Source organism: Ischnura elegans, chromosome 12 (assembly GCF_921293095.1).
Source record: "Ischnura elegans chromosome 12, ioIscEleg1.1, whole genome shotgun sequence".
NCBI classification, from domain to species: Eukaryota; Metazoa; Arthropoda; class Insecta; order Odonata; family Coenagrionidae; genus Ischnura; species Ischnura elegans.
Window position 1 is genome coordinate 65,925,661 of NC_060257.1, and position 23,356 is coordinate 65,949,016.

The window sequence follows — 23,356 nt, forward strand, 5'->3', positions numbered from 1 at the left end:
ATCATCAGATAAAATTAGTCCTAAATTCAACAAATAATTTATAGGGCCTCACCTCTGTTTAGTAAAAACAAAACATTTTTCATAGGAATTGAAGGTACTATATAACCTATTACAGAACACCTATTTGTTAGAGGTATTCCACGAAATTTTCCCAGATTTTGGAGAGGTTCGACGAATACCTAAAGTAATACAATCGTGTATATAAGTACCTCCAGATCAGTGCATAGCTTGAGGAATTGTCCGGATGTATCTTTGAGGAAGTTTAATATTTGAAATTCTTATTTTGGTGTATGAATAAGCAATAGCGAAGTTTGAATAATGCCTTTTAAGCTACAGCTATACACGGATTTAGGGAGATAAGAAAAATTATATTTAAATCTACAGGGATTAAAAATCACGAAATAATAATATAAATAATGGTGATAATTATTATTTCAACAATATGAATTAATAATATAATTTATCAGTAATAATAACAATGGCAGAAAGATTAAACATTCATAAATCATTGATTTTTCTTAAAATATTCACTGCAAAAATGCCTTACAATACGGTTATGCAACCTTATATCCTATATTAACTCCCTTAGGGTTTCAAAACCCCTGAGAGTTCCACCGTGCTCCACGTCTATACTCCCTAGCTTCTACTTCCAACGCTGCCAGCCCGCTCCAATTCCCTCTGGGCAATACTTACGAGAACACGAGAATTTTTTCTTTCAAAAGGGTAAGCACAAGATGGAGTGTCTAGGGACATAAGAACACGGGAAAAGAGGGGTATGAGGGAGTGGGAACAGCTTCAGACAGCGTCTTAAGTTTCTGTTGACGCCTAACTCGTGACCACGCAACCTGATAACAATGAAAGCAAGACCTTCGAACTTGTCGGTCTACTTATTGTTTGAAGAAATTCGAAGGAAAAGGTTAATCCAATGGCTTACGGTTGTATCATAGTTCTGCATTTAAAAGCAAATTCAAAAAGTAGCACGTCGAAATCGATTTCCAAGAATGGTATATCGAAAGAATATTTAAGATGATAGAAATTGAGGAAAGGGTTAGTCTAATGACTGGCTCTAGGATAACCTGATTAGGAATAGGTAAAATAGGATCTACTATATAAAAATAGCTAGAATAGTAGCCCCGTTCAAACGAGGTAATATTAGCAGAAAATATTGCGCTGGAATTTTTGATAAATTCGTGGAAACTAAAGCTACCAGAGGCTTTCAAGTTATAAAGCCGTGGCACATTAGTCACGTAGATTTTTGCAAATATGCGAGCTGGAGAAGATAACATCATACTCGGTAAAATATGACAGAGTGCGACATATATACTTGGTTAGGTAGTGCTTTTGGACAGTGGATGAAAATAAGCGTGCAGGATCGTGCAGAGATAATGCATGTGCAAGGCATGCAATTGCAATATTTCAAGGAAAGATGGAACAGCATTTTGGCGATATATGCACAATCATTCCATATTTATTGAATTATTAGTAGGTTCTAATTAAAAATTAATATATTATACGGAAAGGTGATTGAGTTTCTACATTTTAGCACGACGTATTGTAAAAACATTTGCAATTTTTGCGAAATTAATTGTGATCATCAAAGGAAACACCTCAAAAAGCATATATTTCTAACGAATATTTACGGATCTTTGTTACATTAACCAAAATTTAAGGTCACCATGTTGGTTAAAACCTAAAATATCGGATAGAAATACCCAAAAATTTCTCGGTAGAGACAGTACTGCTTTACCTACTCCTACTACGACTTTACAGGCAACTGGTTCAGTTTATAACCACTGGCAAAGTCGAGGCCAGTGTCCAGAAATCTTGGTGACAACTAGCGACATAAAGAGCTACCATAGCATAGAAATCTCCACCGGGGGTAGTGGATACAAATACTCAATTAAAATTCCTTGGGTGGGTATTAATGGCCACTAATTATTTTTTTTGGAGCAGCCTACGTAACAAATTGGACCTTCACATTACAAGCCAATAGTACATACATACCTGGCGATTGGTTAGGTTAGGTTAGACGTTACTGCTTATACTAATCCTGCTACGGCTTTGCAGCCAATTAGTTCTACGTTCAGTTTACAGCCACTGGCAGAGTCGTGGCCAGTATCAAGAAATCTCAGTGACAACGTTACAAATGAAAAGCTATTACATAAATGTTTACAGAGGGTAGTGGATACAAATAATCAAAATTCTTCGGGTGAGTATTGATGGCATGATCATCTCCTTTTGGTGAACCAATGGCAACATATTTGACCTTCAGTATACGAGCCACTGTTATATCCATTTCCGACGATTGTTGATGGCCTTAATTTCTAGTTTTGGAGCAGTTAAGGCAACAAATTTGACTTTAAGATTACTAGCCACTGGAGCGTACATTTCTGACGAATATTTAGGAATCTTTGTTACCGTAACTAACATTTATCGCCACCATGGAGGTTTGTACCGAGGGTAGTAGATACAAATACTCAAGGATTTCTCGTAATTGGCATTACTGCCTGAATTCCTCCTGTTACAGGTTTTCTGGCAAAGAATTTGACCTTCAGTTTACAGAACCTCGCACAGTCACTGTCAGTATCTAGAATTCTTAAAGACAACGACCCAAATGAAGAGCTCCCATAGCAAAGAAATCTCCACCCAAGATAGTGGGTACAAATACTAAATTAAAATTCCTTGAGTAAGTACTGATGGCCTCACCTTTTCCATTTGCCCCTCTAGCATAAAATTTTCCCTTCAGTTTAGATGCTACTCGTACTTACATTTCTGACTAATACATAGGGACCTTGGTTACAAATGAAAATCTACATCTACGGTAGTAGAAACAAATACTCAAAGATTCCTCTTCCAAGACCTCACTACCTAACCTACTCCTGGCAGCGGCGCCGACTCTATGGCGCACAAGCCCCCCCAAAAATTCGTTATGGGTGTGAGGAAAAAATGTGTCAGGCTTGTCGATTTTCTCCCGAGTGTCCAGATATCGAGATTTGAGTTATCAAGGTTTGAATGTTGAATTACCTGACTCTTCTAAAATGCTTAAAAAACTTAAAACTCACCACTTATAAAATGTCGCGGGGCAAGATCCCCGGTTTGGGCCCCCCCAATATTTTTTGTAAGCCGGCAACCCTGACTCCTGCTAGAGCTTATCAAGTAACGAATTCGACCTTCAGTTTGAAGTCAGTGGCATAGTCGTGGCTAGAATCAAGAAATGAGACACCGACCGAAATAGAGAGCTACTACAGAAATCTTTACCTACGGTAGTGGATAAGAATAATCAAAATTCCTCGGGCTAGTGTGGATGGCCTCACCTTCTCCTGCTGCAGCTGCGCCTTCATGAGAATCGCCTTCTTCTTGTCCTTGCACCGCTTGTTCTGGAACCAGACCCTGATGACCCTCGGGCTGAGCCCCGTCATCTCCACCAGCTGCTCCTTCATGAGGGCGTCGGGTCGCGGGTTGGCCGCGTAGCACGTCCTTAGCGTGTGCAGCTGCTTTTCGTTGAGCACCGTGCGCACCCGCGTGGGCTTGCCGTCCGACGACCCCTTGGAGCCGCTGCCTGCACCGCGGCCGCCGCCCCCGCCACCCCCCTCCCGACCACCCTTGTTCGACCCCGACTCGGACGAATCTGAAGGAGAGAACGGGATAAACATCAATCAGCAAAGTAAAACACACACAAGAAAGCAAAATAGCGAATACATATGTTTCAGTTGATATTTAGATTTGATCAAAAGTAGTTCTTCACCAAAGTTTCACATAAATTGGGAACTACAAGACGGTAGTTTTTGTTGTTAGTTATATACGAGTCTTCAAGTGAAGTTTCGCCGACCTCGCTGGCGGCGGGGTAAAGTCCTCGTCTGCCATGCAGGGGGTCTCGGGTTCGAGTCCCCCTTGGGTAGATTTCCCCATTTCAGGCCAGTGTTGTTCGTGTACGTTTAATTGTTAACTTTGTTTAATACCCTGATTTAAAATGGCCAATGTGTGCTGTATTTGGTGGTATGGGCATAAATAAATAACTTTACAAATCTATAATTTACTTACTCCTCACACTTACCGGAAACCATAATAGCAAATAGCACATAAATAACGAATTTGATTTTATCATTCATACCGTTAAGGTAATTATAACAAGAGATTAAAACAAATTTATTCGTTATTGATGAAGAGGGGCGAACATAGCCGCAGAAATGGCTGACTACCCGCCTGTTAACCAAGTTGATTTTTTTCAATTTATGAAATAGGGTCACGCCAATAGGGCCAAATATGGAAGACAAAAACAGTAAAATAAATAATGTTGAAAATACTTCTGAAAAAATATGAAGCTATTCACGTCCCGTTACAACATACAAATGAGAAAGAGGGTCCATGAAACATACATACGGAAAGCGATGCTCAATTACATATGCTAAATGTAAAATGTCATGTAAAACAATTATATTTTGCCAGAAAGCAATACTATCCTAGTCAATAGTATTCATGGGAAGAGGTACCTCATTTTATCCACATACTATTGTAAAAATGAAATGGTTTCCATCGACTTTATTTATTTAATATCTTTGAATATATGCTCACTATTGCTTCTGACATAAACGCTGGCAGTATTCTTTTATTCCACTTCCAAAAGGCGCAATAATTCGACTTTAAAGAATGTGACTACCATTTAAGCGAGTGAGCGCAATTCATGGTTTGCTACAAAGAGCGCTTTGCATTCCAGTCAAAGCCGCGAATCCTGGAGAGATCGACGGCAGTTATTACTTCTTTTTTTTTTTTAAAACGAGACGAGGAAGGAGTAGAAACAAAGGCGCATCGAAATGAGAAAGCTAATGCTTTAGCGAATGGCATGGAATCGAGGAAACATCTTTACTCAAAACACAATGACTGCCTTTCATACTCCGCTTTAATCTTCATCCCATCACCTCTCTCCGTCAAAACCGCGGTAGTGTTTGAAACTGGCGCGGGCGGGAACCGGAAACAACAAACAAACAAAATTCACGAAACGGGGGCTAATCAAAGCGACGACGCGGGCTGATTCGCGAAAGCGTCGACGGCTACGGATGGCAGCACTATAGCCGTGGCGTGTCGCTCGTTTGCGGAATTCTGGTTAGGACTTCAGGGTTGTTATGTGCATATATATAAAGGGAGGCGATGCCATTAGTGGGATTTTTTGAACGCACGCAAAATGGAAGACGAATGGAGCATTTGACTGACTGCTTTGACTGGAATACCCCAGGAAAAGGGTGATTTAGCAGAAGACGAGGGAATCTGATACGAAAAACAAACGCTAGTGAAAAAAACAGAGACCAGAACGAAATGCATCGTTGATGGCCGAAGTGAAAAAAATTCAGTAAAAGGGAAATTTGAGGGCAATGAGAGCTGATAATGAATGCTTCAAAGGGAACAACACTTGTACACACATGCGAGAATACAACGCTGATATCGACATGGACTGGTTGAACTACAGAAGCCTTCGAAGCGAGTTTCATCTTCAGTCAAACTTGTCCACGTGTGAAGCTATCCTTTGTGGTTTTGTAATGCTTTTTACACACAGTAATAGAAAGCTTTGCGTACAAAACCAATCATACAATCTTTAAAGCCGTCAAAGCCATCATTGTAACTATTTCCCGCGAATCACATGCTTTTTATGCAATACCTATTGATATAAAAATTGCCGAATGATGAAAATCTCAAGTTGCCCCAAAGATAGAAAAACAAATTGTTCACCTTAAAGTCCAGCAAAGTATATTGTGCCATTTCGGAATTCTAGGATTTAATTTTTTTCACGGCCAAATAAAATAAAATTAAGGTAAAGAATAATAGGAAAAGATTTATTTTCATATCGATCCTGGAGATACGCACGCAATATTAATTAAACTACAAGAAAATAGAAGAAATTGCTTTTTTTTCCAATATATATGTAAAACTTGTAGACTACCCGGCGTTGCTCGGGAAGGATAGTACCCAGAGAAGTGGGCAACTTGGAAATTGAATTTCATGATCATATACGACTTTATTCTTTCTCTTCTCTCGTGTCAAGAGGTGTGCCTACCCGGCAGGATGCCCAATCGCAGAAGTTGTATGACGTAACGTAATAAACTTATCAGAAATTACGCAAAGGACGCGTGGGACATACCCAGAAGTAGCACAACGGAGTTGAAGATCATGCGATGCACCTATGTACCAACTTTGGTCGCAATCTGTGCAGCCGTATGGAAACGCATAGCGGACAGACAAACAGACATCCTCTTTTATACATACAGATACAATACCCAAAGTATATGAATTTTTTATATGAAAGATATTCTTAAAACTTAGGGGGTCCATTATGAGGTGATTTTAACCATTTTTGGACCCCCTTTCCATCCTTTGTGAAATATCGTGAGATTTGCCTCGACCCTTTCCACATCCCTCTAATCTTATGTGAGATTTTTCAAAATGCGTAAATAATGCAAATAAGCAAAAGTGTAATTAAATAAAGCAAAGTACAAATACGTTTATATGTCATATGCGATCGTTTCAGACTTGACTTGGTGGAAGTTTGATATGTCCATGATTAAAACTACATATATTAAAACTAATGGTAAATTACCACACGTTTATAAAAAAATCAACAACCAACATTTTGTCATTTTCAATTTTCATTTCCTTGAAATGAGATAATATGTTGAGTTTTGTATTTTATTTTAGTTATTTATTTTTATTTTATCCTCCAACCACGGAATATAGCTCATATTGGGCATTTTACATCGGGGTATTCACAAATATAACAATTAAACGTACAGGAACAACCATGCCCTGGACAGGGGAAACCTACCCAGACGGGACTCGAAACTGCGACCTCTTGTTTGGAAGTTGAGAACGTTACTCCGCCGTCACAGAGGCCGAGGCCGGTATTTAAGTGAGTAAATGTAAGTATTTTTACGGTAAAAAAATAAGAGAAAAATTTATTTCCATATTGAACAAGGGGATACGCACGGATAGTCAAATGCAATACGGACAATTGTTACAACTAGCATTGGGCCTGGTTAAATACAATTTATGTCAATACAATTACAATAGTGTCTGTCCTCTGTGGCACATACGTGTGGACAAACGCTGGGTCCCACACTGGCATGGACCTCATTGTAACCTAGATTGTAGCCATCCTGGTCATCTAAAGAGCGCAACATGCTGTGATAATGTGAACACCATGGGAGACTAAGGAATCAAGGGAAGAAAATGAGCCAGTAGTTAGGGTTTGCGGGAAACGGGAAAGGGTTGCAATTGAGTGGGGGAAAGGAGTGCGAAAAGGGTTGGTGCGGTGATGGAGGGGGTGGGGAAAGAGCAATTAATTAACCCAGGCAAAGCAAACCCTGTTCCCTGACTTTCTAGCTTCGCCTTTCAACCAAAGCGATGCTGAAGAATGTGACTAAATTCTAGGGGAAGGTGAAATAATTTAGGGAACTTTATCTTTCACGTTTAATACTTTTTATTCCCAAACCACCGAATACAGCTCATATTGGCCATTTAAATCGGGGTATTCAACAAAGTTAATAATGAAAAGTACACGAAAAACAATGCCCCGAAAAGGGGAAATCTACCCATGGGGGACTCGAACCCGCGACCCCTTGTTTGGCAGGCAAGGACTTTCCCCGCTTCCTTAAGGCTTTTTCATTTTTAATTATTGCATTTCTATCGAGACATCCCGGAATTCAAGTTATCGACCGGACGGCGGTTTTATTTTTAAGAATAATTTTTTTCAATTGTGCCAGGAATCTCCGGATAAGATATAATTAATTTTAAATACGCTATACTAATGTCAGCTTCACGTAAGCAGGGAAATCTTAGCCAAACCTACTCCGAATACATAAAATACGCCCATGTTTAGAAATGATAGAGTTCACATCACAGGTATTATGTCTAAATCGGACCTCGTCTAATTAAATTTTATTTAAACTTGACCTGAACCTGACCTGATCCCCTAAAATTAGAAATATGTTCATTCTAAAGCTGCAAATATGTTGATTCTGCTGCATAAAAATTTCTCTTGGAGCAAGTGCACTATTACCCGTTTCACTTACGAATCGAAACCACTATGAGGAGAATTAATACCAAGGGTGGAGGGGAAAATCAATGCTAGCATGATTCCTTCACTCGGGAGGTATACCTTACAGTCTCTTTGCATAGTCATTTACAGGACTAAGTTCAGGCCCCTCGACCTAAACAGCAATTTTGATGGCATTCAATCTTTATTCAAAATGACGAATAAAGAATTTCTGCAATAAAATAACACGTGTTGGCTGATTGATTTGATTTTGGTGACTATTTCCAGGTTAAATTAATTCTATGTTATTATTTTAACGTCAAAGCTGATATGAATGGGATTGTCCCCATATATTCAGCGCAACATTGGACATTCGCTAACTCAATGAAAAACGTTTTCAAATTTATTCACCCTGTGCATCTACTGAACAGCCATTATGATTCAAGGGCAATTAATATTTGCCAACAACCGGAACCACCAAAACGCCCAATTGATTGCATGTTAATAGCTGGGTCCCTTTATCCGGTATGCAAAACAATTCAATTGTGGTTTGGGTACTAAAATTTTACCTATTCAATAAACATGGTCTCTGACCTTTGAATACGCTTTGCTTTCGCAGCTAATTAATAGGCAATAAGAAGAATTGCTGCCGTAATTTACTCATGCCAATTACCTTTTGAAAGTCGAATGATTCCAATTAAGTTTTTTATCGTTCAAAAATGATTCAAAAGAAACAATATGACAATCGACTTGACCGCGAAATCAATAATTTGCATTATGGCCATTTTAACGTTGATACAAATAGACCAAAAAGAACCAGACTAGAATAAAATTAATTTTAAATAAAGAAATTCATTAGTAAAAAATCAGAAGTCAAACGAAGAGAAGATTGTTGCTACAATTGCACCGCACCGAAAATATATTTTAAAATATTCCTTCTGCCGACAACTAAACGGTATCACGGACTGGAATTTGGAAAAAAACATCATCATTACGAATTCGCTACCAGACAATAATTCGTAAAAAATTAAGATCATGGAAAGATCATGCTAAGATGAATTTGATCCTGGTATTTTATCTTAGGAATGATTATCATCGAATACTACGCCTTCAAATTCACTTGAATACCAAATATTTTATTCAAAATTCGAAAAATTACCTTAAATTTCACTTTCACTATTTTACTCAACATTAGAAAAGCTATATTTTCATCTTCCACAGGGCACACCTTTTCAGTGATAAAATTACTTTGGAATTCAATTAAAGAAACTTTTTTGGATAATTACTATTAGATAAAAAAATGGGTGAGTAATAAATTTTGATGACATTGAAACATTGTTGTAAAGAGTCGGAGTATGTATTGTGTACTTATCAAGCTTACTATAATATGAACTGTTCATTCAACAATATTACTCTTTTTATAGTCACTACGGCTTTGAAATTTTTACGCACAAAATTCCATCTATGTTTTTTTTTCTTTGGGTGATGAGTATATTGGATGAATGTTTTCATTTCCGCATTTAAGAATTTTTGAAGTCAGCCTAATTATAGGCCAATTTCCTTATAGGCTACCTTACTCTCCTGAATGGAAATAATACTCTGTATGTACATTTGTATGGGAGAAAATATATTATTATAATTACTTGGGATGAAGAATTCTGGTAGGATATTAGAAACGTCTAGGTCGGAGGGAGAGATGGGAGAGCTCCTGTGTATGCTTAAAGGGTGTGGGAGAGGACTGGAGATGTCGTGAAGAGTGTAAAGGAGGGATGTTGTCCGGCAAACGAATGGGGGAGCAGGAAAGAGAGCCAGAGGACAAGGGGAGACATCTGCCGACAAGCACGTGTCTCCACTCCCACGAATCTCCGGTGGCACCATCTCCTGGCCGACTCCAGAACTCCCCATCCAAGTTAACAACTCCTACATTCGATCGACCCCTCCATTCGCAAGCTTCGGACAGAATCCCTCCCCCATTTGACTCTACCCTTTGTTTACCTCCCCCATGATTATTCCTCCTTCCTCAACCGTCATTTGATTTGTGCTGCCAACTACGGGCTACTCAAATAACGAGTTATAATTCGTCTGTTCGATGGAAAATTCTGGCGGATGAAAGTTGTAAAAATGCATCTGAAAGATTCCCCACCCCATTTGACTCAATTCTTTGACACCCACGACTTCCATAATTCTAGGACGGATGCCAGCTATTGAAGATACTTGGAGCGATTAGTAATTACTTTACAGGAAACTTCCACGTGATAATTGTTCAAAATCAATTCGCAACTTTCAAAGAAAAGGCGCCTAATTAACTAAGATTAGTTTTACAATTCGGTTTAGTTACAACCCTCAAGCACATACAGTAATTTATTTCTTGAAAAATCATGATGTACTTGAAGGAATAAAGAGAGATATCTAATTAGATAATTCAATTCGAACAGATATGGTAATATTTGAATTTAGAAACGTTTAAAAGCGTAGAAATTAGGATCATGTGCCACATGAAGTCATTCTTTCTTTGGAAGGATGGGAATTGAACTCTTATGATAAAACTCCTATTCAAGAGGCCGATGACAAGGAAAGAAATCTTCGTGAACAATAGCAGCTGGAACAGAGACGTAACATAATGGATTGTGTCTTCAAAATTTTGTTAAATATAGTCTGTGCCAACATGATGGAATGAAACAGAGCTAAGATGAATTGATGGTTCATCATCGTTCAAGACAAATGGGAGGGTTAGGGTTGGCTTCACTGCCCACCCTGGTTTAGCTTCTGCCCACCAACAAAAGCCATTGAGTGCCGAGACAACGGACACAGCTTCGCAGAGAGGAACACACTTCCGACAAAAAAATAGGAAGTCCCCTCCGAAGCACAAAAACGCCCTCCTCTTTGTTGAGTGTGTAAGCTTAGGATTTATTTGCACACGATGAAGGGGGTCACACAGCCCCTAAGCTGATGTGTACCTTTCCAAGCATCTTCTCCTAGGTACCGTCTTACCTTACTACACAATCTATCATTGTCAAGTATTTTATCTCTATCCCTTGCTCTAATGCCACGTTTGGAGTAGCAAAAGGAAAGCCAGTGTAAAAAAACAATCGAAGATTTTGCGTAATCTCCTTCAGAAATTTGTGAATCAAATTCATACCCTACAGAATTATTTAGAAATCAATTTTGAAATTTATAAATAAATTCTGGCACAGGAACAAGCCATTTCTCTGTTGATTATTATGAGGTCCCATCCCAAGTTGCTGCCATACGAAATGCTTGGTTCTTTTCAAAGAAGTGTGTACTACCTTAGATCGCAATTTTCAAGGACTCAAAGAGAAAACATGAAACGCAAGCATATAGGTGTGAACTTCTCATACAATCGAGCAGTTATTTGGAGGAGGCTTAAGCACCCTTGCCATTTTTCTGGCACCAAAATATGATATAATATGTCGTATGATGATGAGGAGATAACATGATCCGTAGATAGCCAAATGAGTCCACTGAATACTATGTCTGCCATTAGACGAGCAATGTTCTAGAAAGTACGTTAAAATTCTGTTTGTCACTCCCTCCTTTCCATCGATGCTACCGAAAAATGGTGAAGATAAAATGGATCGACCGTGTAAGTAAAGAGGGAGTACGAAGAAGAATGGGAGAAAAGGGAAGTCTTCTAAATAACAATCGGAGAAGACGGGACATAATCGATGCGTTCAAAGACTCGAGAAAGAAAATGTGATTACAGTCTCACAAGCCGATACCAAATCTCAGTGTTAGCATCGTTTTCAAGACTCGGTGTCAACACTTTCATATTTCGTATATGAGCATAACTTTCACTGTCGAGTTTGTTAATCTTATTTCTTGATGACTACTTGCTCCCTTCTGTCATTCATTTCAATTTTGAATCCTTAATGACCAATAGAAACTGTGACTATCATATCGAGACTCAAATTAGTAACAATTTGTGCATTACGGGTGACTCTGTAAAGTTTTAAATTTTAAACATTAAAATTAAACTTAGTTGACCACATTATGATGCATGATGGCCAGAAGAAAACGATCGTAAAACGACAGGTGGAAGGGAAGAAGGGCAAGGGACGGCCCCGAATAAGTTACATAGGACAGGTTATGAAGGATATGAAAGAGAAGAAATACGTCAAAATGAAAATGCTAGGATAAAAGAGAGTATTGAAAGAGACACTAGCAATTTTCCACGATTATAATCGAGGAAATAATAAATGTACGTATGCTGTAAAAATCTCAGTATGAATGCTGGGGAAAACCCGTGTGACGTAATTCTGGTGGCGGCTGCGGCTGTGTGAGGCCACCTTGGTGCGAGGCTACTAGCGCCGCTTCGATGCAGGCTGCTAGCACTGTACTCTGCTACCTTAAATATGGGTATAAATACCCTATCAAACGAAGGAAACTTTGCGACTATAGACAATTTTAATAGGTGATGATTAAGAGAAGTTTTCCCAGAGCTCTGTGCCTCATGCGCGCATTGGTAATCTCAGACGATGTAAAACTCCTGACTGCTCGTACATCATCTGGTTCCCTGTGATTTCACGTAGAGTGGCATCGCATGACTGCCAATCTGACCTTTTTCAAATGAGGTTAAAATTGACCATTAACATTCGTTTATACTAGAATTTCTATACAATGCATACACTAATGGTGGGTAACGAATCGCAATCAATGCCTTTCGTTTTCTTTGGTGAAGGAAACTACTCCATTAGACGACCTGCAGGGCAAATAAAATAGCGAAATTAATCTCGTTAGATATTCCTCGGCACTATTTACTAAAACGTCTTTGTAACTCGATGATTGTTTCCGATTACTGGGGTTTTTCGAATCTTACTTTTTAGTTTCGCGGGTCCCGTCACGACGTAGTCACCCGTTGATTCTCGCCCCGTACCTCAAGCATTCCTGCGACAAATGCGCTTGAAATTTCGCGTGTGAGGGATGAGTGCGTGTTGTGGATACATTATTCGACTGTGGGGAGTCACGATAGGTTGTGGAGACGGGGGGGAAGTTGTTGAAAGGGGCTGGCAAAAGGGGAAAGGACGCATGCAACCCCATCTCCTGGCGAGAGAGTGAGGTATCGTGGGAGGGGGGGAGAGAGGCGGAGCTAATTAAGGTCCCACTCATTAGAACCTTCCCTTTAATTAGGCCGCCGCGCGGCGGTTACCTAGAAAGGGAAGGCCTTTCCCCGCTCCCCCAAGGGGTGTGGCGCGGTGCGCTCTGGGAGTTGTGAAGGCAAAAGACAGGGAAGCATAAGGGGAGAAGGTAGTGGAAATGATGAAAGCGTCTGTAGGTATAAAGAGATAGGGAGAACTGGAGAACAACTATAAAGGGAAAGAGCAGTTGCCAACGAAGAGGGTTACCTAAGGCAACAGTGAAAGTTATGAGTACTATGCATAAAGCATGGAAACAAAAAAAAATCTTTAGGTCGAGTCTTAAGATCGAAATATTCATTAGAGTTCCGATAAGAGAGCCACAGTTTCTATTTGTCATTAAGATTCTCAATTAAAATGAATGAGAGAAGGGGAAAAGCAGGTATCAAGGAAGAAGGCTATCAAAGGCAATAGTGAAAGTTATGAGTATGTATTAAGAAATACCTATACAAATAAGTCATTAGGCCTTGGCCTGAGATTGAGCTAGGCATTTGAGTAATTTAAGTATACCGGGAATAGCCAGGGAAAAACTTTACGGAGTCACCCGTAATGCACAAATTGTTACTAATTTTAGTCTCGATATAATAGTCACAGTTTCTATTGGTCATTAAGGATTCAAAATTGAAATAAATAACAGAAGGGAACGAGTAATCATCAAGAAAGAAGGTTGCCAAACTCGACAGTGAAAGTTATGCTCATATACGAAATATGAAAGTGTTGATACCGAGTCTTGAAAACGATGTTTACACTGAGATTTGGTATCGGCTTGTGAGACTGTAATGACAGGTTCTTTCTCGAGTCTTTGCATGCATCGATTATGCAAAAATATTATATTGCTAATAACGGATTAGCATTATAATAAACAACTTCACTGAGTTCCTCGGTCAAATTTATTTTAAAGGGCGGGGTATACTGAGAAAAAACTTGCTTTTTCAGCCACTTTCTGTTACTTAGCCACTTATAATTCACCACTCTATCAAACATTGCAAATGTCCCAACTATTATTTCGTAAGCTGCTATTATTGTAGAGGAAAATGGTGAGAGGAATGATATCACAAGATATGTAGCTGCACATATTTCACCACTTCCATCTGTTTCGGGAGAGGTTAAAGGAAAAGCAACGAGATGAGGGCAAACAAACTTCACATCGAAAAGAAATTGAGGGAAAGGTACAAATTTAGGGTCGAGAAACAACGAGGACGACAGGCATTATTTACAGAGCAATCCAGATGGCGTCCGACGCCCTGTTTTCGCTGATGGTCAACTTGGAGCATACGACCTCGAGTGATGATCCTCTACCATTGGACACAACTAAGTGGTATGGTACTTGCAACAACGGAAATATAAACGTAGATTCCTTCTTCTCGAGGAGGAAATAAATTCAGAAACTGAAGAAGAGTTCCTTCTCGTATTTCTACAAAATCTCGCAGAATTAAATAGGGATCTCCGTTTTAAATAAGAATATTCAGACATAGGATGGCTTCTGTTGCGAACGTAGATTAAGTTATAAAGGATAAACAGGAATATAAAAAGAAGTCTAGAAGAAAATGTTAGGAAATAGGGGAGTTGAGTGGAGAGCTGCGTCAAATAAATGGTAGGGTGGTCGACCAATGATAATGATGACGGAAAAAATAATAACACATTTCCTGGAATATACAATACGTCACATAGAACAATTAAAGTATCGCGAAATATGCCATGGACTAGACCAGGGATCTTGAACCTTTTTTAATGCAAGGACCAACGCACTTTACCACCAGATCAATAAAATAAAATAAATACATATTATTTTTGTTGTACAGAGCAATTTCTCTTACTTTAAGTGCAATGTAATCGTTTGTATTTTGTTTTTTTTTTAATTTTTGTTATTCCGTTGTGTTTATTTTGTTCCTTAACATATTTTTGAAGTTGTTGATTGATATCTTCCTTTCAGAAGGACGTTCTCCATCTTGTTTCTGATTAAGTATTATTAAAATTGATCAACTAGAATATCCTGCCGTCTTAATAAACCAAAGAAAATCATGAATTTCAAAGTGCAATTATCTTTATTGGTTAAAAAGTTCAATCAATCAATGCGATTTTTGACATTGTTTACTTTTGTCGAGTGTGGTGATAAAAATTTTACATTGTGTGGCGCGATACAACATTTTCTTTTGCATCTATGGGCCACAAGAAATTAGCCGCATGCGGCCCGGAAATTATGTCAGAAACTATAAAAATTAACAAAATGTCTAATTCCACAAAATAAGCCAGTTTTCTGATTTCCTAGTAATGGAGATATAAAATTTTCTCCATGACACCATGACGACGTTAATAAAAACGCCGGCATCAATTAAAACGCGATTTTTGCCATGATAAACACGAAAGAGGCTAGCATTTTATTGTGCATTAGCAGTGATTCGCATGAGGGAACAGTATTATTTCGTTAATAGAGATAATGGGAACAGCAAAACACTATATTTCTGCTAAAAAACTATTTGACATTTACCTTGGTATTAATTTCATTAAACGATTATGCGTCACTAATTCCATAGGCTGGCCGATTATATAAATATAGCGACAAATTATAAAAAAGGTTTATCGGAATTATCTTACAAATTTTGTTTGCCTGAAATGCATAATTATGCATTTTTCACAAATCCAATTTCAAAATAAAACGCTGCACTCTGGAAATTGATTCCAAATATTAATTAATATTTATACCTGTGCTTTCGGTTTCCCGGACGAATAACCACAACAAAGATTAAAAGACTGGACTTAGTGATGGTGTGAAAATATATGCACAGTCACATTCCCGATTGCATTTCAATATTAATATTCGAAAAGACTCCAAAGATTTATTTGCAATTACGGGATGTAATGACATGGATTGCACGACCGTGAAAGCATTTAAAAATACGATTCGAACGTAATACAAATTAACGGGGAGTGGTGTCTGAGCACCTAATGTCACCTGACATAGGGATTATACATTCCGTCGATTTTATCATTTTGTTCGCCGCCCAGGCGGATAGCAGGAATGCTAACTAATATATATGGCAACGGTAAATATAATAGTGAAAGAGATAGTCCTTCATAGATACCTGCTAAAGATTGCGATAAAGAGAAAAAATACTCCAGATATTTTTCTGTGGAGTACTACTTTCACCCAGTGGCGGATACAGAAAAACTCAAGGGGGGGGGGGGGCGCAAAAGATATCTTGAGCTACCTTTACTTTTATCGTAATAAAAAATTAATCAAGCCACGTGCGAAGTTGAAGAAAGTTTTATTTAAACTCATTACGCACGTATATAAGTCAATATCTTACGATACAAAAAAGTTACAACTGTGATTCTACAATGTTCGGCAATGTTAGCCCCCCCATCTGTATCCGCCTCTGCTTTCACCAAGGATCCAATCGGATATAGCGTCACTGAGCGTGATAGAGTAGCTCTGTAATATTCAATTCATAATCACTGTCCCTTATGATATAGTCTACTCTACATGCCCTGAAACATGGTTGTCCACAGTTATCAAATAAATATTATGGAGAGAAAACTTGACGGAAAATTTCCCCCAAAGCGGCTAAGAGATGCTTTCAAATTGTGACAGATAAAGGATACTGGGAAAGCCTCTTCCTGATCAGGTAATTGAAGGAACTAGCTGAGGAAATGGATATATGGATGGCTCCACTATAGAGATATTAGGGTTGTACCATGATTGAGAGTTGCTTCTTAATAGGAGTTAGTGTAGTACTGGCTAAAGAGATGATAATTGTTCCACCACATCTAGTTCACGCAGATTTTACACGATCGAATCTGCTTAGTTCCGTTAGATTTTTTACATCCAGTAAAAGAATATCACAGCTACAAGGACGGTGGGCCATCATCAACGTCAACGGCCATAGTTTACTTTAAAAAGGTTCATACTTTAACATAAAAATACTTGGAAATTATGAAAGAAATTGCAAATAATCATCAACATAAACGATGAATTGGTGATTTAATGTGTTATAATTTGTGCAGTCACGCGAAGTTATTGATATTGAATATCCAGACATAAAAGTGAAACCACGAAGTACCGCATATATTATGTTTAAAAAAAATAAATTCGGCAATATATTTATGTGGAATTAATCTATAAACTGTATGCCAATAAAACCGTTAATGTGACGGGGAAAGATGAAATTGATTTTTGAATAAAATTCACTAACTCTTGATTAACATTGTTGTATTCCATTATAAGTTTTCCTGGATATCACACAATTACTTATAATTTTGGCCTGAAGATGATGATAATCCATTGAATCCCGGGTCGCGCTCTGTTAAAAATAAGTGGTATAAGTAATTGTGTGATATCCAGGAAAACTGATTTTTGAATAGCCAGGATTAAACGTGCAACCACGAAGTATCGCTTTGCAACAATAATTATTTTTTTAATAAACTCGACGAAACATTTACGTGCATTTTCATCTAAAATTGTCTGCCCAAAGAGCCGCTAATGTGACGTTAAGACGAGGCCCTACAGCTAAACAGAAACACCTCCATTGAACGTCATCTTGGCTACGCGGCGAAATTTCTCGAGGCTTTTGAGTTGCCCGTCTTTGACTTCAAGGGATTCGAGTGGATCCACACGAGACCCGTTGTATCAAGAGGGAAAGTGGGAAGGAGAACTGGGGAGGACCTTCGTCAAAGGAAAAGCAGTCACGGGGAAAGGAATTAACGGCAAACAAGCAAATTAGCACTTGGATAAGCCCCTAGACGAGTGGGAATGTGCGTGAAGGTAAAGGGAAGGCAATGAGGTAGCCCAAGGAAATGCCGATGGGTGGAGAAAGGTTTGGCTGTTAACCTGAGTGAGATGAACGCGAGGGTGTCGAAGCGAGAGAAAGGAGTTTTGCTATGCTGAGGAAGTGGAAGGGATTTGGCAAAGGGGGTTGCAGAACGGTGGTTAAATTGGGCGAAGTTCTGGAGGCGAGAGGTGGGGAGATGAGCGTGGAAAGAGCCGGGGAGTTGACTGGGGGATAGCCCCGAGAACCCTTCTCCTTCTAACGTGCCTAAGCGTCCGTGAACGCTGAGGTACGCTAAGCAGTTGATGACGCATCGCCCAAGCAATTCGGGTAAGCCTTCTAAAGGTAAAGTTTGTCGTAACTGGAGAGTCCACATGTCCTACAATCAAGCCGACGCCTACACCCATGAATCGAAAGTACCAATTACATCATCTCATCGTCTCAGTCTCAACTTTGTGGAAGCTCATTTAGATAATAAAATTAAAAAACTTTGTTTCTTCCACCAATTTATCAAAAGGTATTACTGGTTTTGAGGTATTACAGATTATGCTTCGAAACTAGTAACACCTTTAAATAAATTGGTAGAATAAAACAAAGCTTTTTCATTTTCTTGTTACCGATTACATTTATAATTTTTAAACGAATTCGTTACCGTCAGATATTTGTCGCATTAATTATAAAGCGTCTTTTTTAACAGTGAAATAAATAGCAATTTTATTTTTGAATGATTCATGATGCTCGAAGCCCTATTACTTCCATTTCACCACCACTTTTCGAGGTTTAAGTACCCATTGCATTAATAAACTGATGGTTTTTCAACGTGTTCTGCCAAATATTTGTCACATTAATTCAGTGAAATTCATGATGATTTTATTCTTCAATGTTTCATGACGCTGGTAGCTCCTTTCTTTCCTATTGACTACTACTCTTCGTGGTCTATTTCAGCATTCCAACTCTATACCGACCCTCATTTTTGCTAAAGCCTAATCTTATTATTCTCCAAAACTCGAAATTTACTATTTCACTATCAGTCATTACTATGGCCGACGGTAACAATGAGGGAACATTTCCATATCTGAAGTTTTGAGGACCGGGAGAATATCCAGTAAGTAAGATATGCAAGATTTGTTAATTTGTAATCATTTGAGTAAGTACATATCCTAGGTGGAAAAGCCCTTCGTGGGGACAATCAACCTTTTTCTCAGCTTGGTATAGCACTTCCTCACTTTTCTGCTAGGTTTAGGCGTCTCTCTTATCATATTAAATATGGAGAATAAGTCTAAATGATCTTCAAAATGATTTTTTCTACGTTTTGAAATTCAAAAAATTTCATACGTAAATGCCAACAGCCTCTAAGGAAATGCAACGTTGGGAAGTTTTTTAGAGTATTAAAATGAAAAGGTTACTAAGTAATAATTCAGCAATAATAAGTAATTCAGCAATAATTCATATCCATTCATATACTTATACTCGGATACATATTTAAACAAGATTTTCATATGCAAATAGTAAAACTTCGATGTGTATTTTTATAAAAAAATTCCCAATTACGATTTTCGGTGCTACTTAGCAGTTACCCTCGCTCTTAGCAATGGAAAATCGACAAATAAACGCGACAAGTGCGTTTTTAGATCAGAATTATGAGATGAGACTTAAGTAAATAAGAGAAAAGTGTTCACAGATGATTAAAAATGGCTTGAAATTCTCAAATGAAGCACATAAAGGTGAATCAAAGAGAAATCATCAAGCCACGGCGCGGCGTCACGAGAAATTGAAGATTAAAATACCCGTTTATTTGGCCGAATTGAAAAAAAACTGACGGTTAATAATTAATTTGACTCATATTTAATAACACACATATGAGTAAATTAAAGTCCATAAAATATTCATTTAATCAGGGGACTCGGTTCATTGTAGTATTGAGAATAATGTGGAGAATATTTCAAAGACATTCCATTTTTCTCGCAGAGTTGAGTGGTTGAACACGCTGAATTTTTAATTTCTATGATATTCATGCGTAATTAACTTCTAACGATGAATAATATACTAAAGAATACGAATACCAATACATTCGAATGCCATATTGCGATAGAATTTGAATTCAGCTGCCCACAATTTACGAGAATAATAACAATAAATTTTAGTCCAATACTTCGAAATTTATAAAAGTTCAGTAAATAGGAAGAGCTAAGTAATAATAAAAGAACACCAGAGAATAGCCAGCATTGGAGTAACCATTTATCATCCATTTTTAGAGAACAACGACCTTCTAGAATTCATATATTATGTTATTTTACTAAGTAGCTCCATAACAAATTTTCATTTTCAAGTACCAACGCTTTGGTAAAGTTGTAAGAATTCGTAATAACAGAAAGGACCAAAAAATTTGTTGCCACCTTCATAGCAGAAACTATTGGCAGAAAAAATAACCGTGGAACCAAACCCGGACGTTCTTTTTGGGATATTTGGAAATAAATGAAGCAATAAAAAAAATACTTCCATGAAGACGTAATTTCAGCTGAAGGTCGAATCGTGCTCAACTGGTTCTATTCCCATATATCTCTCCTTCCATCGACATTTTTCGCACTTGGACACTAGCAATGGAAAAAAAACTTAACACAAGCGTGCCCGTCTACCTAACACACGCCACTGGCTTATCGCGGGGATGTGGGAGTCACAGACGGCACAGGAGAAGGGTCGAGAAATGGCCATAAAATAAAAAAATATAATAGCCATAATGAACCTAAGGAACCCAGACGGTTCGCTCGGGATTGGACCAGAAGGAACGTCATTCTCGAGGAATGCAGGAGGGTCGTGTTGTGCTGGGTCTATTAAACGATTTCGATTACGATCCACCGGTTTCTATACCGATTTTACCGTATTCGATGCCTAAAAAATATCCTAAGCTGGTAAACCCGTTGAAAATAACAGCTACAGCAATCAACTAGTACTCTTGACTAATACGTGTGAACATTGATCGTACAGAACAATTCTCTTGACATTACCACGTAGTCACAAATCTCTTGACATTACCACGTTGCCACAATTCTCTTCGTAGTCGCTCTCCACACATACGAGTTTTGCATAACATTTGTTAATGGTCCACTACAGCCAAGGGCGTACCCAGGATCAAAAGTAGAGGGAGCAAGCCATGGTTGTTCAAGTTGTAGGTAAGATTAAGGTGGATCAAATCAACATTTTAAGGAAACTGTAACAGCTCTTTATTAGTTTTTAAAATTATTTGCTTGAAAAAATATTATTTTCCTTAAAGGCATTTGCGATTTTTGCTTCTTGGGGGAGGGGTTGGGAGGAAGCAACCCCCTCCTGTCCCTCACTGGGTACGCCCATGACAACAATTACAGTCAACTTTGAAGTGAACGTAGACTTACAATTAGTTCATTACAAAACGTTGTTAACTCGTCAAATCGACTAGGCCAAAGTGGGGTACTACTACTACGCTTTACGTTTGAGATTCACTAAAAGGAACTAGAAATCTCATTTTATTTAACAAGAAATGAAATAAATAGGGCGGTTTCCTATTATTTTTGTATTGCCTAAATCGAAAGATTATTACTCCTGGAGTACGCATTTCACGCTCTTAGATTTTTAAATGACGATATCTATTTTTCGCGATTAAATGAAACGTGAAAATTTTCAAGCGCGCGAAAACGCGACGGCTAAGTATGGATGCTGGGAAATGCCCGGGTGACGTATTTCTGGTTCCCGCTACCGCCGTGTAAGATGACCTTGGGGCGAGGTTTTGAGCGCCGTTACGATTCAGGCTGCTAGCAGGTGGCAGAGTAACCAGCTAGCCGGTAGCGCTTGGCTTAAATAAGGATTATTATTACCCTATCAAACGAAGGAAACTTTCCGACCATAGGAAATTTTAATAGATGATTATTGAGAGATGCTTCCCTGAGCTCTGTGCCCCATGCATGCATCGGTAATCTCAGACAATGTAAAATTCATGACTACTCGTATAGCATCTAGGTACCTGTGACGTCACGTGGAATGACATCGCATGGGCGCCTATATGGGCTTTTTTAAATGAGGTTAATATTGACCATTAACATTCGTCTAAACTGGGATTTATAAAACCAAATAATTTGTATATTTTGAATGCATCAATGGTGGGTAACGAATCAAAATCAATGCCTTTCGTTTTCTTTGATGAAGGAAACTGCCCTATTCTTGAAGCAGCGCAAGTAATTCGAGGCAAAGTGAGGTTGAGACGTTTTTCATCACGTCTTCCAAGGAATGTAGGGTGAACTTTTTTGTCCTCCTACTGGAAGGAGTTTTCAATGCTCCATCCTTCACCTCTTTTTCTCGGCGTGGAATGACGAAAAAAATTAATACTTTAGTCTACGGAGAGAATAGGCGAGCAGCCATATTCCCATTGTTGCTCACCGGTAGTTAAGGCTATCAACTGGTCTGCGATGGGATGGATACGCATTATTTGATATAAAAAAAACCCTCAAGTGTTATTCCTTCTGGCTTCCACCGAACAACTCCCAACTTCACAACGCCTCCAGATCTTCGCTTCGGACTACACTCCATTCTTTCGCTGCGTCTGCCGCCATCTATTCACACCTCGTCGGCACTGCGAGCGATGCGGTCAATCGGGGAACTACGCACGAGGGCAAAAAAGTGAGGATCGTGTCCAGCGCTACATAAAGACCCTTATTTTCGATAACCTTCAACTTGTTCGTAAGTTGGTATTGCCACATATCCTCTAATACTGTCGTAGTTTGCCTCAAAATTCCATGCAATATAACATTAGACATCGCATGAATGTTTTTACAATTATTAATTGTTCTGAAGACTCAAGTTCATTTTGAACTTCGTCTCTCCCCTCTCGAAAAATTTGTGGTCAATTAGAGGTTGAAATTGTCCGTTTTGAAGTTTTTTTATCGTTTTAATTGAAAATTCTTCCCTTAAAAGAAAATTAAAGGCATTTTACACAAAAAAACAATTGTAATCGTCTTCGTTATATCATTTTTAAGTATAATATTTCAATCATTTTACCTTAACATTTTGTAGTTGCAAAATGCGATATGGTATTTTTTTAAAAGATTTATGTACCACCCAATTCCTCCATTATATCACGTCTATAGCTCTAGGAAGAAAATATAGAAAGTTAAACACTGGTACTGTAACTTTGCACTGAAATAGACTATGCAAAAAACATAAAGTTGCGGGAGTGAAATGTACTCTGATAAGTCTACTCGTCACAACCATGGCACAATAAGATCGCAGGAAAAGAAGGATGGACAACTTTGCTATTTCTACAGAGTAATTTATTGACACCGACTATGGCATCGTAGCAGAGTAACATTATTAAGGTGATAATGTTACTCTGTAACGAAACCATGGTCGGTGTCACCTTAATAATGTTACTCTGTAACGAAAACATGATC

At 38.4% G+C, this 23,356-nt stretch overlaps 1 protein-coding gene across 3 annotated transcripts in view; it reads right to left on the reverse strand.

The window, feature by feature from the left end:
• LOC124169159 (insulin gene enhancer protein ISL-1) overlaps window positions 1-23,356 on the reverse strand; it is a 420,525-nt gene that overhangs the window by 68,122 nt on the left and 329,047 nt on the right. For all 3 annotated transcript variants that reach the window (XM_046547670.1, XM_046547667.1, XM_046547668.1), the window contains one exon: window positions 3,315-3,628. In XM_046547670.1, coding sequence (XP_046403626.1) covers window positions 3,315-3,628 — 314 coding nt within the window. The remainder of the gene's footprint in view (window positions 1-3,314; window positions 3,629-23,356) is intronic.